The sequence below is a fragment of the Sceloporus undulatus genome, chromosome 3 (assembly GCF_019175285.1).
Source record: "Sceloporus undulatus isolate JIND9_A2432 ecotype Alabama chromosome 3, SceUnd_v1.1, whole genome shotgun sequence".
NCBI classification, from domain to species: domain Eukaryota; kingdom Metazoa; phylum Chordata; class Lepidosauria; order Squamata; family Phrynosomatidae; genus Sceloporus; species Sceloporus undulatus.
In genome coordinates, this window is record NC_056524.1 from 178,466,917 (window position 1) to 178,482,761 (window position 15,845).

Sequence of the window (15,845 nt, forward strand, 5' to 3'; positions counted from 1 at the left end):
AATAGGACAGTGTTTCAGGGTACTGAATTACTGCCGAGATACTTCTTTTCACCATTCAAACAATTCTCCTAGAACTTGCAAGTAACTTGTTGATTAAGTTATCAGTTTATCAAGCCATGAAAATTTCTAAAAATTTCACTTAACTTTCTAGATTGCCCAGTTTAATGCTGAAGTTAAAATAGGCTTTAACAAATCCAGTCATCAGAATTCATTAGAATTTGTTTGGGTGGGTGCTTCTCTCTCTGTCACATTCAATAAAACAGGAAAGCCAGCTGCTTCAGGAGAAAACATATTAGAATTGGAAGAAATGTGTCACATGGCCTTGTGTTTAGGCAGATTAACCTGGGTGATTTCTTTGAGAAGACATCAGGGAGGGAGGAGGACAGAGTACTTTTTGGAATCCATGTCAGGTAACTGATTTAGGGAGCAAAAAAACTGTTACGTTGGAAATAAAGAAAAACAGATTGGAGAAGAAGAAAAATGTGAGCCTTAGAATGGAATGAAGATGGTGAAGGGAGTTTGCTTAGTAGAAGATCAAGGCCCTTTGATCATGCGTCCATATGTAAGAAAAGTGTTTGGAGCCCTTCTGGGAATGTGCATGCACTATGGCTCTGTTCAGTAGCTTTTCTTTCTCTACTGATTTATTTTCTGACTAGTTTCTATTGTATACTACAGTATAATATAGTATGTTTTAAATACCATCTCTGATACTCTCCTACACAGCTATTCTCTGCTTTGTGGAGAGTAGGTAGCACTGGAGGAACATCTGGCTATGTCCCCATACCCAGATGCAAAATGATTATAGTTGTGCTGAGACTTCCTGAGGACACTGGTAGATATCTGTAAATCATCTTGCATCTGTGGACATAGTCAGATGATTCCCTGAACCTGCCACTCCTCATGAGACATGGAATGGCTACATGAGGGGCTTCAGAGGCTGTATGATCAGTCTGTGCAATGTCTCTAGCATAGGTCCATATGCAGAACTACTATACTATGCTGAGTCATATAGGATTGCTGTCTTGATCTGATATCATGTTATAGTCTGAGCACTGTCTTCTTTCTCACCAGCAAATGCAGAAAGAGTGAACTAAAGATATTCTGGACTCACTTTGGAAAATATGGCAAAATGATACTGGGGACAAAAATTCTACTGATATTAAAGCAATTTAAGTTGGTCAATATTTCAGTTTTCTATACATGCATATGTTTGGATCCCGCCAAGTGTTTGTATAGCAAATATGATTGGTTATAAACAGCCACCTTTCAAATCCATGGTATTCCCCAAAACCCTTTGAAGATGCATGTTTGATGGAACCAATTGTTAACAGTTTTAAAATGTAGAAAGATGTGAGTCATACTAACATAGTATATCCTTTAGGACTGAATTAACAAGAGTAAATATGTGAACATTTCAGGCAATAAAGCCTCCTTTTCTGTTGTTATTTCCAGGCTCAAGGCCTGCTGTGTTTTTGCTGCATTCTTTCGTTGGAGGTGCTTTCCTCTGGATTTCAAATCAACCCAGCAACAGTTTGGGTTTCATTTTGGCAGATGCTGGCTATGATGTTTGGATTGGAAACAGCAGAGGGAACACCTATTCTTCAAATCATAAAATACTGGATCTGAGTGAAAATAAATTCTGGGAATTTAGGTAAGAAAATTGATAGGACCCAAAGGAAAACTGATATTAATTACCCCTTTGTATTAATGAAAATGATGGTTGTGTTTTTGTGCCTTTATTTCTACCCCTTCCTCCAAACTGGGGCGCAAGGCATCTAACAGAAATTAAAAACAGCTATGCACAAAAACATAGAAACAGCTGTTGTTAAAATGAAATTAAACTGTCTATAGAATTAAAAACAATATAAAACATATCCATTGAAAAAATAGTACAGCATGCTATTAAACAGTCAGTTCCCAATAGCCTGCTGGTATTACTTGTTAATGGAGAGACAAGCCGTAGAAAGGTAGTGTAGTCTCCCTAGGAAAGACATTCCAGAGTCTGGGAGCAATCCCAAGGGCAGGCTTGTAAGGGAAAATCCTTCAGATAGCCTTGACCCAAGCCATTTAGAACTTTATGAGTAACAACCAGCAGTATGAATTCTGTTCAGAAACGCTGAAGTTCTTGTAACAATGGAATCATGTGCTCCTTTTAAGCCAAGGATGGGGAATGTGTGTCTTGTGGCTTACATATGGTCCCCAGACCCATTTTAAGCCCCCCCCCCCCCGGATTCAACAGAGGTAAAAATATTTTTGCTTCAAAATGCCCTCAGTAGGGTATGGATGACAGAGATTATCACATGCTCCTTAGCCTGTCTTTTTACCAACTGGATACACACGCCTTTAACTTCAAAGACCGATCTTTTCACATTATTCCATATGCAGCCCTTATGTAGCCTGTATGCAACCTGGGCTTATCCCACGGTTTTTCAAGCCTGTTGAGGGTATAGGTGATATTTCCACATATTTTTGCCCCACCTGTGGCCAATTTAAGGCCAGGAAATGCATTCCACTCACTTCTTGATGTTATAAAAAGCATCCTTGATCCAAAACAATCAAGGAAGGTTCAAAAACATGGGGAAAATACTCCCATGTCCCCTAGAATGCATTTGTCTGGTGGTGGTGGTGGCTTTTTGTAGCATGAAGCATGCAGCCTTCCAAGGTCTCTGTTAATGGGGCCACCTACCCTTCCACAATTGATCACCCCTGCTTTAAGCACACCTTGTTGATTGGATAATAATAATAATAATAATAATAATAATAATAATAATAAATTTTATTTTTATCCCGCCTCTCCCAATGGATCGAGACAGGTTACAACAATAGAATATATAAATAAAATACATAGTTACATGCAAAATAAATTACATAATCCCCTTATCCCCCAGCAACAACATTATAACATACAGGTTAAAATCACTAAAATAGTCAAATTTAAAATTAAAATGAGACATCTTGGGTAGTCATAAAGCAATCTATGTCAGTGGGACTGGGATGATCAGTCAAGGAAGGCCTGATGGAAGAGATCTATCTTGATGGCTTTTTAAAGCACAATTATTCAAAACTAAGATAGCACTTTTAATGAAAAAACTTGGTAACAACTTCCTTCTCTCAAACCAAAATGCCATTCAAAGAAGAATGGAAGGAAGCAGATGCCTTGTTGCAGTTTTACAGAGCAGAATGGAAGCAACATCCCTTTCTACATGTGGGGCAGATGGGGAGCAAATATTTAAACACCCAACTTGCTTAGCTTGCTTTATCACATTGTCTGTTCTTACTCCGTTTCAAATGGATAAGAACTCAAGAATATTTTGCCATGAGCCAGTTTAAATATCCCATGTCTGTATTATTTTCTAGTTTCTGCCAGATGTTGTTATCTCAGTAACACCATTGTTTATCCATCCTCCTCTATGTGCTTCTGTCTCTAGTTTCCATGAGATGGGATACTATGATGTTCCAGCAGTCATAGATTTCATCCTGAATAAAACTGGGCAAAAACAGCTATTTTATATAGGCCATTCTGAGGGCTCAACTGCAGGTATGTTACAAAATTCATACTTATCGGTGAATATTTTGAAATGTAATTTCATGAACTAGAGAAGCTGTCTTACATCCAGTGGTGGTTGATTACCCCCATATCAGTTGAGCAGCAGGGAGATATTTTTTTTAGTGTGCGCTCAAAATGTGCAACTGGGGAAAATGTTCAGTCTGAAAATAATAATGTGCAGTTGGAAAATGAGAGGAAAACTGGACACATCAATTGTTTATTGAGCAAGCAGATAAATGACATTCTTTATCATGCAATCTTGGTGAAAACAGAAGCCCAGTTTTTGAGAGGGGCCAGTTTTGACAGTGTAAATTTCATGAGGCAAGAGGAATACATCTTGCACTAAGCTGGCATTTGTACTGCTGAATGAGTCACTGAATTGTTTTACCAATTAATGGCAGCATTAACAAATGAAGTGAGGCAATTGCTGTATATATTGCTGTTGCATATATAAGTAAGAGTGCTGATTCCAGTGGAGAAACTGTCAACAGTACAAGGTGCAAGCAAGGAATAAAGCATGCATTGAGTTCATTTGGCATTTGGTTTTAGGGTGTGAAATTTATGCAGCTGGAATATCTGCTTTAAAAAAAGGCTGGGTAATGAATCTATTTTGGCTTTTAGTCTAAACTTTAAAGAGGCTTTGCAAAGAGCTGGATCCCAAATTGGTTCATATTTTGTGTGGGTGGACTAAAACCTGAAATGGATTCAGTGCCTTACTGACATAGAGGCCACCAGCCACTGCCACTTATACCAGTTCAATCCATTGTTACCTCTGCTTCAGTACTGTCTAAACCAATGGTTCTCAACCGTCCTGATGCTGCGACCCTTTAATACAGTTCCTCATGTTGTGGTAACCCACAACCATAAAATTATTTTCACTCAGTTCCTAAGACCATCAGAAATATGTGTTTTCCGATGGCCTTAGGTGACCCCTGTGAAAGAGTCGTTTAACTCCCAAAGGGGTCTCAATCCACAGGTTGAGAACTGCTGGTTTAAACTCACTGTGACATTGACCTTCCTAAGACTGGTAGTTCCTAGCTTTGGATGCCTGCCACTCTCACCTTAGCCCATACTCCCCCTTCAGAATTATTCCTTGGATTTAGGGTGACTGGGTCTCCAGGTGACGGCACTGTGTATTAATGTGTGCTAGCTTTGTGTTATTTATGGTAAGCATGATCCAGCCTTGATTTAGGGTTAAGGAAGCCAGTCAAAGGCAGCATTAACAAATTAACAAGTGTGTTTTATTATATCCTGTAGAATAGTTAATACAAGTTCCAGTACTTAGGGAGCCCTAGTGGCCACAAATGCCAATACTTCAGCCACTCATTCACAAGCCACAAGGTTATGAATTCAATCCCAGCCAGAAGCTCCTGGGTTGACTCATCCTGGCATCCTTCCAAAGTCATTCAAATGAGTACTCAGCTTGTTGGGGGCAATTAGCTTCCAAGTTGTAAAGTGCTTAGAGAGTGTTTAAGTGCACTGATAAGTGACATAGAAATGTACTTGCTATTGCTATTCCAAACACATTCAACATGAGTTATGTCAAACCTTTTCCTTCAATCAATTCAGACACAGTATAGAATTATTCTCTACTGACTCTCTCCTCTGACTCATCCAACTGTCAGCTCTCAGCTATTAAAACTGTCTCTCACCATTCGAGGCAGCTCCTCTTTGCAATGGAGGTCTGTAATACAGTCAAAAGAGATGCTCAGAATGATACAACTAGCACTCTCCTGCCCCTGAATGATGAAACAGCAAGCAGAAGCTTCTGTTCATTGCTCAAGGGTGGGAGGGGGCTAGTTGGATCATTCTGAAGTGCCTCCACCCAGACCTCCCCCACATGGAGCAGCTCTCTCAGGTTTAAAGTTATTTTCCAGGGGTATTTAAAACCATAACAATAATGCCATGGTTGTGAACAAGTGGCATAGGTAAATATGGAGCACATATGGATCAGTAACTTTAGCTTATGAATACATAAATGCAATGCAGGATGCCAGCCAATGTGTATGAATATCTAGTTGTAACCAATTTCCCCATGCAGTTTCATTCTGTCCTGAGCCAAGCAGATAAGAGTCCTTGGTGTCTGATGGATTACTGTTTAACAGTCCCTCTCCCACCTGCACACTTCGCTGTCTTGGGAGTGAAGGTTGAAACACTGAAGCCTTGTATTGCTTGCTGCTTCCCTCTTGCCACTTCCATATACACATTGATGGAGCCTCCAAGTTTTACGATCGACCTATCCATGGGTCATGTCAAAATCCATATTTTGGCCCCAAAACTTTCCCTCAATTTATACATGAGGTCGACTTATAGTCAAGTATATATGGTACATCTCTATTGCCTACCTGAAGAAACTGTCCATTTCTTCTGCCTCAGTTGTCTTTTCATTTCTCAGGTTTCATAGCATTCTCTACTTGGCCAAAACTGGCTGAAAAAATCAAAGTATTTTTTGCTTTGGCACCCATAACAACAATAACATTTGCTACAACTCCCATAATAAAACTGGGAGCTGCATATGAAAAATTATTTCATGTAAGTCTCTCTCAGTTCTGCTTCTATAGCAATTGATTATTATATAGGAAAATTGCAGTTACTATGTGTTACTTTTTTGTGAAGTCAGAGGCTTTCATAGCCAAAATCCATAGTCTTGGGGGGGGGGGGGTCGGGCTTTATGGTTCTGTTCTGGAAAAATGTATTCATAAACTTTCACCTTTGTCTATGGCTGGCATCTTCAAAGAAGATGCTTTTTTGCTTTGTTGCTTTTTTGATTGTTTAAATAATGGTTGGTTAAACACTGATCCCAATTTTATTGTGTAGTAAATTCACAAGGGCATGAATATGAATAATTAAAATTATATGGAAGCAAGCTCCACTGACTCCAATGAAACGTATACAAACATATGCATGTTTGCAGCTTAATGTTGCAATCCTACATATACTTACTGTAGGGAAGTCCCATTGAAATAAATAGATTTATTTCCAAGTAACAGAGTATGTAACAGTGTAACTGTGTGGTTACGCTTGTGACCACTTTTTCTTACAGAAGTATTACTATTAAAAATATTAATAATACTTCCAGTTTTATTCTGCTTGTAAACAAGACTCATGCTTTATCTCATATTGATTTATTGGTATTTGTTATTCTGAATTTTTATTGTACCATATTTTCTGGGTTGGGGTTATTGTTCTATTGACAACCATACTTATTAAGGAGGAAGATCACTAAAATGAGTGGGATTTGCTTTTAAGTAAAGATACATATACAGTATTTGTTTTACTGAATATGTAACCCCTTTGCTTTCTCTCCAGTTCTCAAAGTAGAGTTAGAATTAATAATACTTAATTGCCAGAACCCTTTTGATTAGTTCTCACTAGAGCAGACCTATTCAATCAAATGTTGAATGGCAAGTTAGCACTAAATCCTATTGTTTCATTGTCAGGAGTTTTAGTCAGGAGTTATCAATAGGATTTAGGCCAATGTGTGTTTTGGATTTTTTCATGTGTTCAAGTTGTTTCACATGCATTATCTAGTGGTGAGACTAAGATGCTGTAGAGACTGCTCCTAAGGGGTGGTCTGCAGCCGTCTCTCTCTCTGCACAAGAGCAGGCCTGTGGCAACCACACACCGCCAGAAGAGCGGTGTGACACTGTGCGCTGTGTGGTGTGGCGCATGGCATCATGCCAACCTGTGGGCGGAGTTGGGACATGCATCGTATGGATGCCGTGCCCTGACTCCACCCCAGGCCGGTCTAAATGGCCAGTCTGTACAGCCCCTTACTGATTTCTCTTTCTCTCCACTAAACTTAGCTATAAGGAAATAATATGTTTGCACATTCAAAGTTGGGATTAGATAGAAAAACAGGGGCACAAAGCACAGAATGACATGTTGTTGTTTCCTAAAGGGTTTATCATTAGATTTATGGTGGGGGAAGGAGGAGCAGGAGCTTTCAAACCGAGGACAATATTGGGTTGCTATTTTATTTGGATTAGGGTGGGAGGGAGTGGCTTATTAGTCAAGAATTCCATAGAGAACTCACATTTCTCTGTCAAAATACCCACTTTACAAAGATTGTCAACTAAATAGAATACATCTTGGATTGGAAATGTGTGAAAGAGGAAGGGCAGCATTTCAAAGTAGGGAAGTCTAAGATTTTAGCAATTTACAAATAATATAAAAAATGCACACAAACATGCTTTTGTCACTGTAAAAGTATATAAAAGTGTAGTAGAAAAAGACATACATTTGAAAAGTATATACTAAGTAATTTTTTTAAAATTTTAAAATACTCAATTTCTATGAATATGTCCTGCTCAGGAGGTATTTCTCATGTGTGCAAAAGGGTTGAATTATGAACTCTGTTGAAAAATTCAGAAATTCAGCAAGAACAAAAAAATATATATCCATAGTCTTACTTAGCAGTAACTAATGTCAAACACCATATATTTCAGCTTGGATTTTTAAATAAAGGAACGTTTCACCTCCCTACATATACAAGAAAGCTATCTGCTATGTTCTGTGCATATCTTCCTAAATTCTGTGTCCACATTTTCTGTTCAATATCAGGATTTAACATCCCTAATTTAAACATGGTAAGTGGATATCTTTTTTTGTGTGTGTAATACTTTTGAGGAAATGTTAACCCTATGGGAGGACCTTGGAGTGGCAAACAGATACTTTCTGGGGGAAAAAGCTTGTGATGATCATTATTCAGAAAGGGACTAATTGGGAGTGAGGACATATTGTCAAATAAAGCATCTATTGTTTTCCTAAACTAGATTGTTGTACACTCTGGAAAATAGCTGCCTGGCTCAGCAGCTAGAGTAGACTACAAAGGTATATATCAATGGCAGTGGAATTAAAATTTAGAAGTCAATGAAGAAAATAATTGGCGTACCCACAGAGGTTAAGAAAAAACTGAATTATTGGGTAGGGCACATTGAACATGGTGCCAGTCTGGATACATTGTCCAATGAAGAAGAAAATACATTTCATGGTGTTACCTACAAGGAAGAGCATGTCAAGTGTTAGTTGCCTGCTTCACTAAATAGAGGAGGACTAAGAAGTTTTTAAAACTGGCCTTGAAACATTAATAATATCACTAGGTCCTTCCCTGGCTAGTCTTCAGATACTTCCTCCCATTACATTTCAGGAGAACAACAGGTGGATCTGACTTAGGACCTTATCACACAGCAGGGAAACACCCAAATGCCATGGATAAACGGGGTTTAAATTAGGGAATATCCCACAAAAGTGGGATTGTTTTCAGACCACATCGGGCTAATTGAGCATTAATGTGACATTAACCTGTACAGTGAGTTGCAAAATCGCACCACTTTTTATTTTTGGGGAAATCCCGAAAGCGGCACAATTTTGCCCACTTTCTGCACGGATTAATGTCACAGTAATGATCAATTAGCCCAACATGTCTGAAAACAATCCTGCTTTTTTGGGATATTTATCCAGGGGATTTGGGTACTTTGCTTCCCTTGTGATAAGGTCCATTAAGGTGAAATCTTTCTTCCCTTCCCTTCCCTTCCTGATTTTGTAACAATTTGGTCGAATCTTAGGGGTTATTCAGACATCTTTTTTTTTTAGCGGGATGATGCAAATAAGCCAACTCACACATTCCAGGTTTGTTATTCACACCATTTTTTCATCAGAACCACATCTCTTCACGTCTCCATATTCTTTTTCTTAGACATGCTCGCCATCCTTCCACCTTCCCCCCAAGAGTTCTGATGACCGCTGGGAGAAACTGTCCTCAGTTGCTCAAGGCAGTGGCTGCAATGTAGATTACTGCACTACACTTTTATAGTGCTGCTATTCTGCTTTCACTACTCTGGCTGCCTCCTGTTGCAGTCTGGGATTGGTGCTTTGAGGAGGGTCATTTAGAATTCTCAGCCAGAGAGCTTTTAGGCCTCACTGAACTACAAACCCCAGAAAGCAGTAAGAGGCCACCAGAGCAGTAAAAGTGGAATAGCAGCACTATAAGACTGTAATGAAGTAATCTATAATGTCTCCCACTGTTCCCTGGAGCTGCCAGATGCCAAGAGACAAGGGAGAGTCCTCCTCACTGGATCCACTGGAAGGGAAAGATGCAGCCGGGCATACAGGTTTCAGTATTGGGTCTATTCACATCTTTATTCACACTAACTATGATGCAAATATTTTGAAAAAACTTGGGGGGAAACCCAGTACTGATTATCCTGGGTTAAGTGGGATTTGGGGTAGCCCTCCTCCCAAAACTTAATTGTGTGCATTCGGGATGCATATGAACAACAGGGATTCAACTCAGATTTGTCCTGAATTATTTTCACTGTCTGAATAGCCCTTTAGACTCTTAGGGAGACAATATGTACTGTTCCATGAGACATAATGCTTAACAACTGTTTTATGTTAGAGCCGAATTGACGTGTATGCAGCACAGTGGTCTTCTGGAACATCAGGGAGAAATTTTATTCATTGGATCCAGGTATATTGATTTTTCAGATGACTTTGTTATGAATTGTTATTATTAATATTATTATTAACCTTTATTTATAAAGCGCTGTAAATTTACACAGCTGTAAATTTACACAGCGCTGTACATACAATCTTTTTAATTAGATGGTTCCCTGCCCTCAGGCTTACAATCTAAAAAGACATGACACAAAAGGAGAAGGGAATGGTGTTGGGGAAGGGGATGAGGTCCCGCAGTTCTTCTCTACCTCCGAGGCCTGGACCAAGGGAGATGGACTGGAGGGAGGACTTGGCTTCTTAACAGATGGTTAATCTTCTTCCAGGCAGGCCTGTTGGAGCTAGCCTGTCTCTCTAGTAGGATAATACATATAAAATACATACCAAATACATAGCAATACAGGAAATGATTCAATAAAATTGGACCTAGACTTAGTCATAAGTAGTTTATACCCATTAAAGTCACCAATATCAGTTGGTTTACTCTATGCATGACTAATCTGGATCCAACCTATACGGTTACTACAATATATATGTTTTACCTTTCTATCTTCATTGGATAAGAACCATAATTAGCAAAACACCATTAAAGCAGTTACTGTATATTTTAAAAACGGTGGGGGGGGGGCAGTGGGCCCTCTATATCTACTGGTTTGATAGCCATGGATTTAAGCAATCACTGTTTGACATGAAGAAACAATTAATTTTTTAACCTGTGATAGCCAGGCTAGAAAACAGTGGTGTCACTAGTGTGTGTGGCAGATACAGCCCACACTGGGTGACACCCCAAAAGAGGGGTGATACCAGATGCACCACCCACCCACCCCCGGACCTGCTTGCCACTTCAGTCTCTGGAAGCCATGCCTCCTGTGGGGTTCACTGCTGAGAAGCAGTCCCAGGGCAATAGCAGAGGCTGCTGTATCAAGACCCAGGCAAACCGGTGCCTCCCTCCCCCATGGAAGTCAATCCCATCACAGAGCCACAGACAGTATTTAAACCTCTTCCTCAATGTCTTTCCCACCTTTACATGACAAAGCCGCTGCCAAAATTTAAACATCTGGCTCACTCCATTTCCCTGCCTAACACAAGGAAGCCTCTCTCAGAATTTAAACCCTTACCCCACCGATATGCTTCCTTGCCCCACTCCTTCTGCTGTCCCTCCCTGATCTGGATCAGTGGCAAAAGGGGTTTCAAATTTGGCAGAGGCTTTGTGATGGGAAGGATGGGAAGGTGGGAAACAGGGCCAGGAAAGGGTTTCAATTCTGGCAGAGCCTTCATGATGGGAAGGAGGAATGCCTTCCTGGTGTCTGGACTTTGTCATCCAGGTAATTTTAAATGTTAAATACTGACTTGGGTATCCACAATTTTTGGCATCCCCAGGGTGGTGGAACCAAACCTCCACAGATACTGAGAGCCCACTGTACTTACAGAAACATGACCCATCTGAAAATGCTTTGAGAGTCCCCGATCAAAAGTATTTCTTTATATAATTCATACATCATAATTTCCATAATTTTAGATCATTTTAAAAGACAGAATTCATATGACATAATGGAACGTTTCCCTTTTTTCTTCCCCACCTGTTATGTGTTAGAACTGTGCAAGAGAAGATAAAGATCTTAATAGAGTTATAAGAGTTCATGCTTAACCTAATTGTTATATAATAAATCTTCTTTTATTTTCTACAACTGTGCCTGGCTGCTTCATTTAAGAATTGATAAGGAGAACTGGTCATGCTTTACCACATTGAGCCCACTTGTCCAGAATAACAGACATCTTGAGGCCTGAGTCCCTGATCCAGGGAGGGATCTTAAGGGTGAAAGGGCAAGATGATTGACAGGAGCCCTAGGGTAGATTAAGCATAAATTCCTTGAACAATTTCCTCATTTCTAGCTCCCAAAACTCTGTTTAGGTCTTTACCGTATCTCTAACTACCCTAACCCTGGGACACGATACAGTCCTCTCTGCTTTGTCTCCTTTTTCTCCTGCCCTCAGTTATTTAATGGCTGTGGCAGCAGTTTCTGGGGACTTGGTAGCTGCCTGGATAATTCTCTATGGTGTGCAAAAGACTAGTGAATAACAAGACCTGTGTGCCCGTACATTGGTGTTACATGTGTGCATGACACTAGTGGAATTCTAGCACTTGTCTTTTGAGGCTTCTGAAACTATAGCTGCAAAATAGTTCAAAGACTGATCAATATCTATCTATCTATCTATCTATCTATCTATCTTCTCTCTGTCTCTTTCTTTCTCTCACTGTGTAAACAGTCAGTGAAGTAAAACAAGAAAATTCAGTAACTGCTGTTAATACCATTATTCTTCATTTCTATAAAGATATTCAATTTACTTATAGATGAATAGAGCAAAGTTGTTTCAAGCATATGACTATGGCTCTACAGAAAAGAATATGGAAAAGTACAATCAGGTAAGACAATTAACTTGATATTGTGCAAAATGGCTTTCTTATTTTGGACTAATTTGAAGGTTCAACCATTTATCCCAAGAAGCACTTTACCCAGTATATAAATTCAGTGCTTTACTTTCTTACACAGCAAACCTGTCCTAAAACAACAAATACCAGCAAGGGTGATTTTTTTTTTAGTCTTGAGGTTTGCATGTTGTGATGGGTGATGGGGCAGGAGATACATGTATGCATGCATGCATATACCCCTTAAGTGAAGGCTTCATCCTTGCCTGCTAAGAGCACAGGAAGGGAAGATTAGGATCCAGGTCAGATTGTTATTTCTTTACTGCTGTTAATAGGATCACTGGGATGAGGGCAAGACTAAGTTGTCTCCTGCCTTCAGAAGTCATAATGTGCAACATTTTGTTAAAGATATGATTCTTCACTAATCCAGTTCTCAGAAAAAAGCAACATGTCCATTTACCAATTTTCTTATTGCTGCAAAAAAAAAGTGTGAAAACTGCAGCTTTTGAAGACTAATTCAGTTATTTGGGTAAAATTCCATAATTTTGTGTTGAAAAGAGCAACTTTGGTGCAGAAAAGAGAAAACAAAACATTCTGCTTTTTGCACAAAAATGTGAGAATGACGGTAACATGTCAAATTTATGTCATCACTTAAAAAATACATATCCATTTTTGAATATTTCTGAATATTCTTTCCAGCTCTACACTGTGTTCTCATTTGTAATAACATTGAGGAAACAGCAGCCTCTGTGACTAACAGTGGCCAATCTACCCAAGGAGTCGTTGATCCCTACTGTCCATCTATTCTGCAGTTGATGGTTGAATGGCTGAGAAATGAGTAAGAGTAGACAGAGTAGGTCTTCCCATTGTTCTGCAGGCTATATAAAAGGGAGGCTCAGTGTCACCTGACCTTATGGATGTCAGGTTTCACCTATGTAACAAACAAAAATTATTCCTAAATTCTATGAATTTTTTCTATCTAGTCAGGTAAACAATTGTGGCATCTCATCAATCTCTCTCAGTCCTTGATGGGAGAGGGGCCAGGCCCCCATAGCAAGCTGAAGGGCTGGCCAGGAGAAAACAGAAAGGTCTTTACTTTCCCTTGTTTTGATCTCAGTCAGACTGCTCTCATGCTAATAATCCAAAATGTATAGGAGAATATCCCTAAAATCCTGTTGTTAACTAGTCCATTTTGAATGAACTTTCATAAAACACATGATTTGAAGTGGGTTATCCATTTCAGTCCATTGCAGAGGATAAAATCTAAGGGTGTTGTTGCAACTTAAAGATTTTTATTTAGCATAAGTGGTGTGGTCAGCAGCCCACTTCATGACATACAAATATATGATGATTCCATCCTAGTAAGATGAGGCTGTGGCTGCATGATAATATCCTAATGGGCCTAACAACATTGACATCCATCTAGAAGCCTCCCCCCCCCCCCCCCCCCCCAAAAAGGAGGGAATCAGTCATAATCAAAAGTATGGTCGCAGCTGTTTTGGACTCGTAGGTTTTTTCCAATTATCAGAGACACTCTTAACATAATCTAAAATGTTGGCCTGCTTCCATTATGTATCTTTAACATACAAGTTCACATTGTCATAAGCAAGTTTGTATGTCAGTGTTAATCAGTCCTAAACATTTCCATCAACGAATTATACAGTCATATAATACTGCCTATATTATTAAACATGCACAAATCTGACATCAAGTCCTGTGTTGTTTTTATCTCCAGACAGTACCTCCTACCTACAAAATAGAAGATATAAAAATTCCAATTGCAATCTGGACAGGTGGGCAAGATTTCTTTGCAGATCCAAGAGATGTAGCAATGTTAGTCCCACGGATCAGTAATCTCATTTATGAAAAGTATATTCCTGAATGGCAACATTTAGACTTTATCTGGGGGCTTGATGCACCTGAGCACATGTACATGGATATCATTAAAATAATGAAGAAATATCTATAATTCTTATAAATGATGTTTGGAAACCTTGATTATTAGTACATAGGCACAGAGTCAATGGAATGTGATGAAAAATCCATAATACTGAATAAAATTACTTTAAGGGCTAAGTGCAACTGATAATTTAAATTATTAAGAAGTATCCATAATCCTCACCAGTGTTGTTTCATTAAAATAACCAAGGACATGCAAAATGAGATTATTGAAATGATGAACAAATGTCTATTATTCATGAACTGCTGCTTTTGAATATGGTAACCTTTTTCTTGCTACGTATTTGTTTCATCTTTTGCAATAATGCACTAGCATTTAATAAAACTATGGATTTACAAAGGGCTTTGTGCATATGTTTTATCCTTGTGCAATTATATTAGCACAGATTTTAACTTGGCAGATCATCTTTTTTAAAAAAACAAGGTGTCTCTCTCTTTGCAGTTTATTTTTTCCATTCATATTGTCTTGTTGATCTAAAATACTTACAGGTTTGGCTTCTTCAAACTGCTGCAGTGAAAAAAGGTGGCTCATCAGAAAGCAAATATGTTTTCCAATAAGAAAATATTTTCAATAGGAAAGTTAAAATGTCCTATTGTTATCAATCCTTGGCTTTAGGATTTTAAAACATGTATTGTTAAACCTATTATCTGCATTTAGTCCTTGCATCAGCTATGCTTACATTGCTTACCCATTAACGTCATAAACCTATTGGTTTCAGACTGAGCCCTATTGGGTCAGATTAAGGACCAATTTGTGTGGAGCACCTGTTGCCCATAGGAAAGTCAATAGTAGGGTGTGATGGTAGTAATTCTCACCTACTATTGCTTCCCTGTTGGCTGACACTGAGATTCATGCTGCCTTTGGTCTTGATAGCTGTCTATAACCACCATGACTGGAAACCATTGACTGCCTTCCTTTCTATGAATTTGTCTCACATGCTTTTAAAGCCATCTAATCTGGCATCTATGACCACATCTTGAGGAAATGGGTACCATTTTTAAAACTATGAGCTGAATCCATTTTGATTTGCAACTTTTACAGACAGTATGTATTAAATAAGGAACCAGCATGGTGTAGTGGGTTGAGCATAGGGCTTAGACTCTGACGAAAGGGGTTCAGCCATGAAAACCCACTGGGTGACTTAAAGCGAGTCACATACTCTCAGTCCCAGAAAATTCTGTAATAGGTTCACTTTAGATTTGCTATAAGCTGGAAATGACTACAAGGCACACAAGATTATAAACCTATTGCTCATGGTATTACAGAAGTCATAAATTGGTAGGAAAAAAAGCGGGGGAAATTATGAAACTCCTTTGGTTTGCCCTGTCCTGGTCGAACAATGTCATCAATCAATATAAACCAGCTCTTTATGGGCCCATACAGACAGGCAAAATAAAGCTGCTTCGGGTCACTTTGAAGGTTTGCTGTTTAAATGATGCATGTGTCCTAAGAGT

General features: G+C 39.0%; 1 protein-coding gene across 1 annotated transcript; it reads left to right on the top strand.

The window, feature by feature from the left end:
* Positions 1-1,412: 1,412 nt before the first annotated feature.
* LOC121925896 (lysosomal acid lipase/cholesteryl ester hydrolase-like) lies at positions 1,413-14,728 on the top strand (the record flags this gene model as incomplete). Its single annotated transcript, XM_042458463.1, has 7 exons — positions 1,413-1,651; positions 3,429-3,538; positions 5,943-6,079; positions 7,996-8,136; positions 9,948-10,019; positions 12,357-12,428; positions 14,167-14,728. Coding segments are annotated over 7 exons (1,005 nt in total), but the record flags the coding sequence as incomplete, so codon positions are not given.
* Between the last annotated feature and the right edge of the window lie 1,117 nt (positions 14,729-15,845).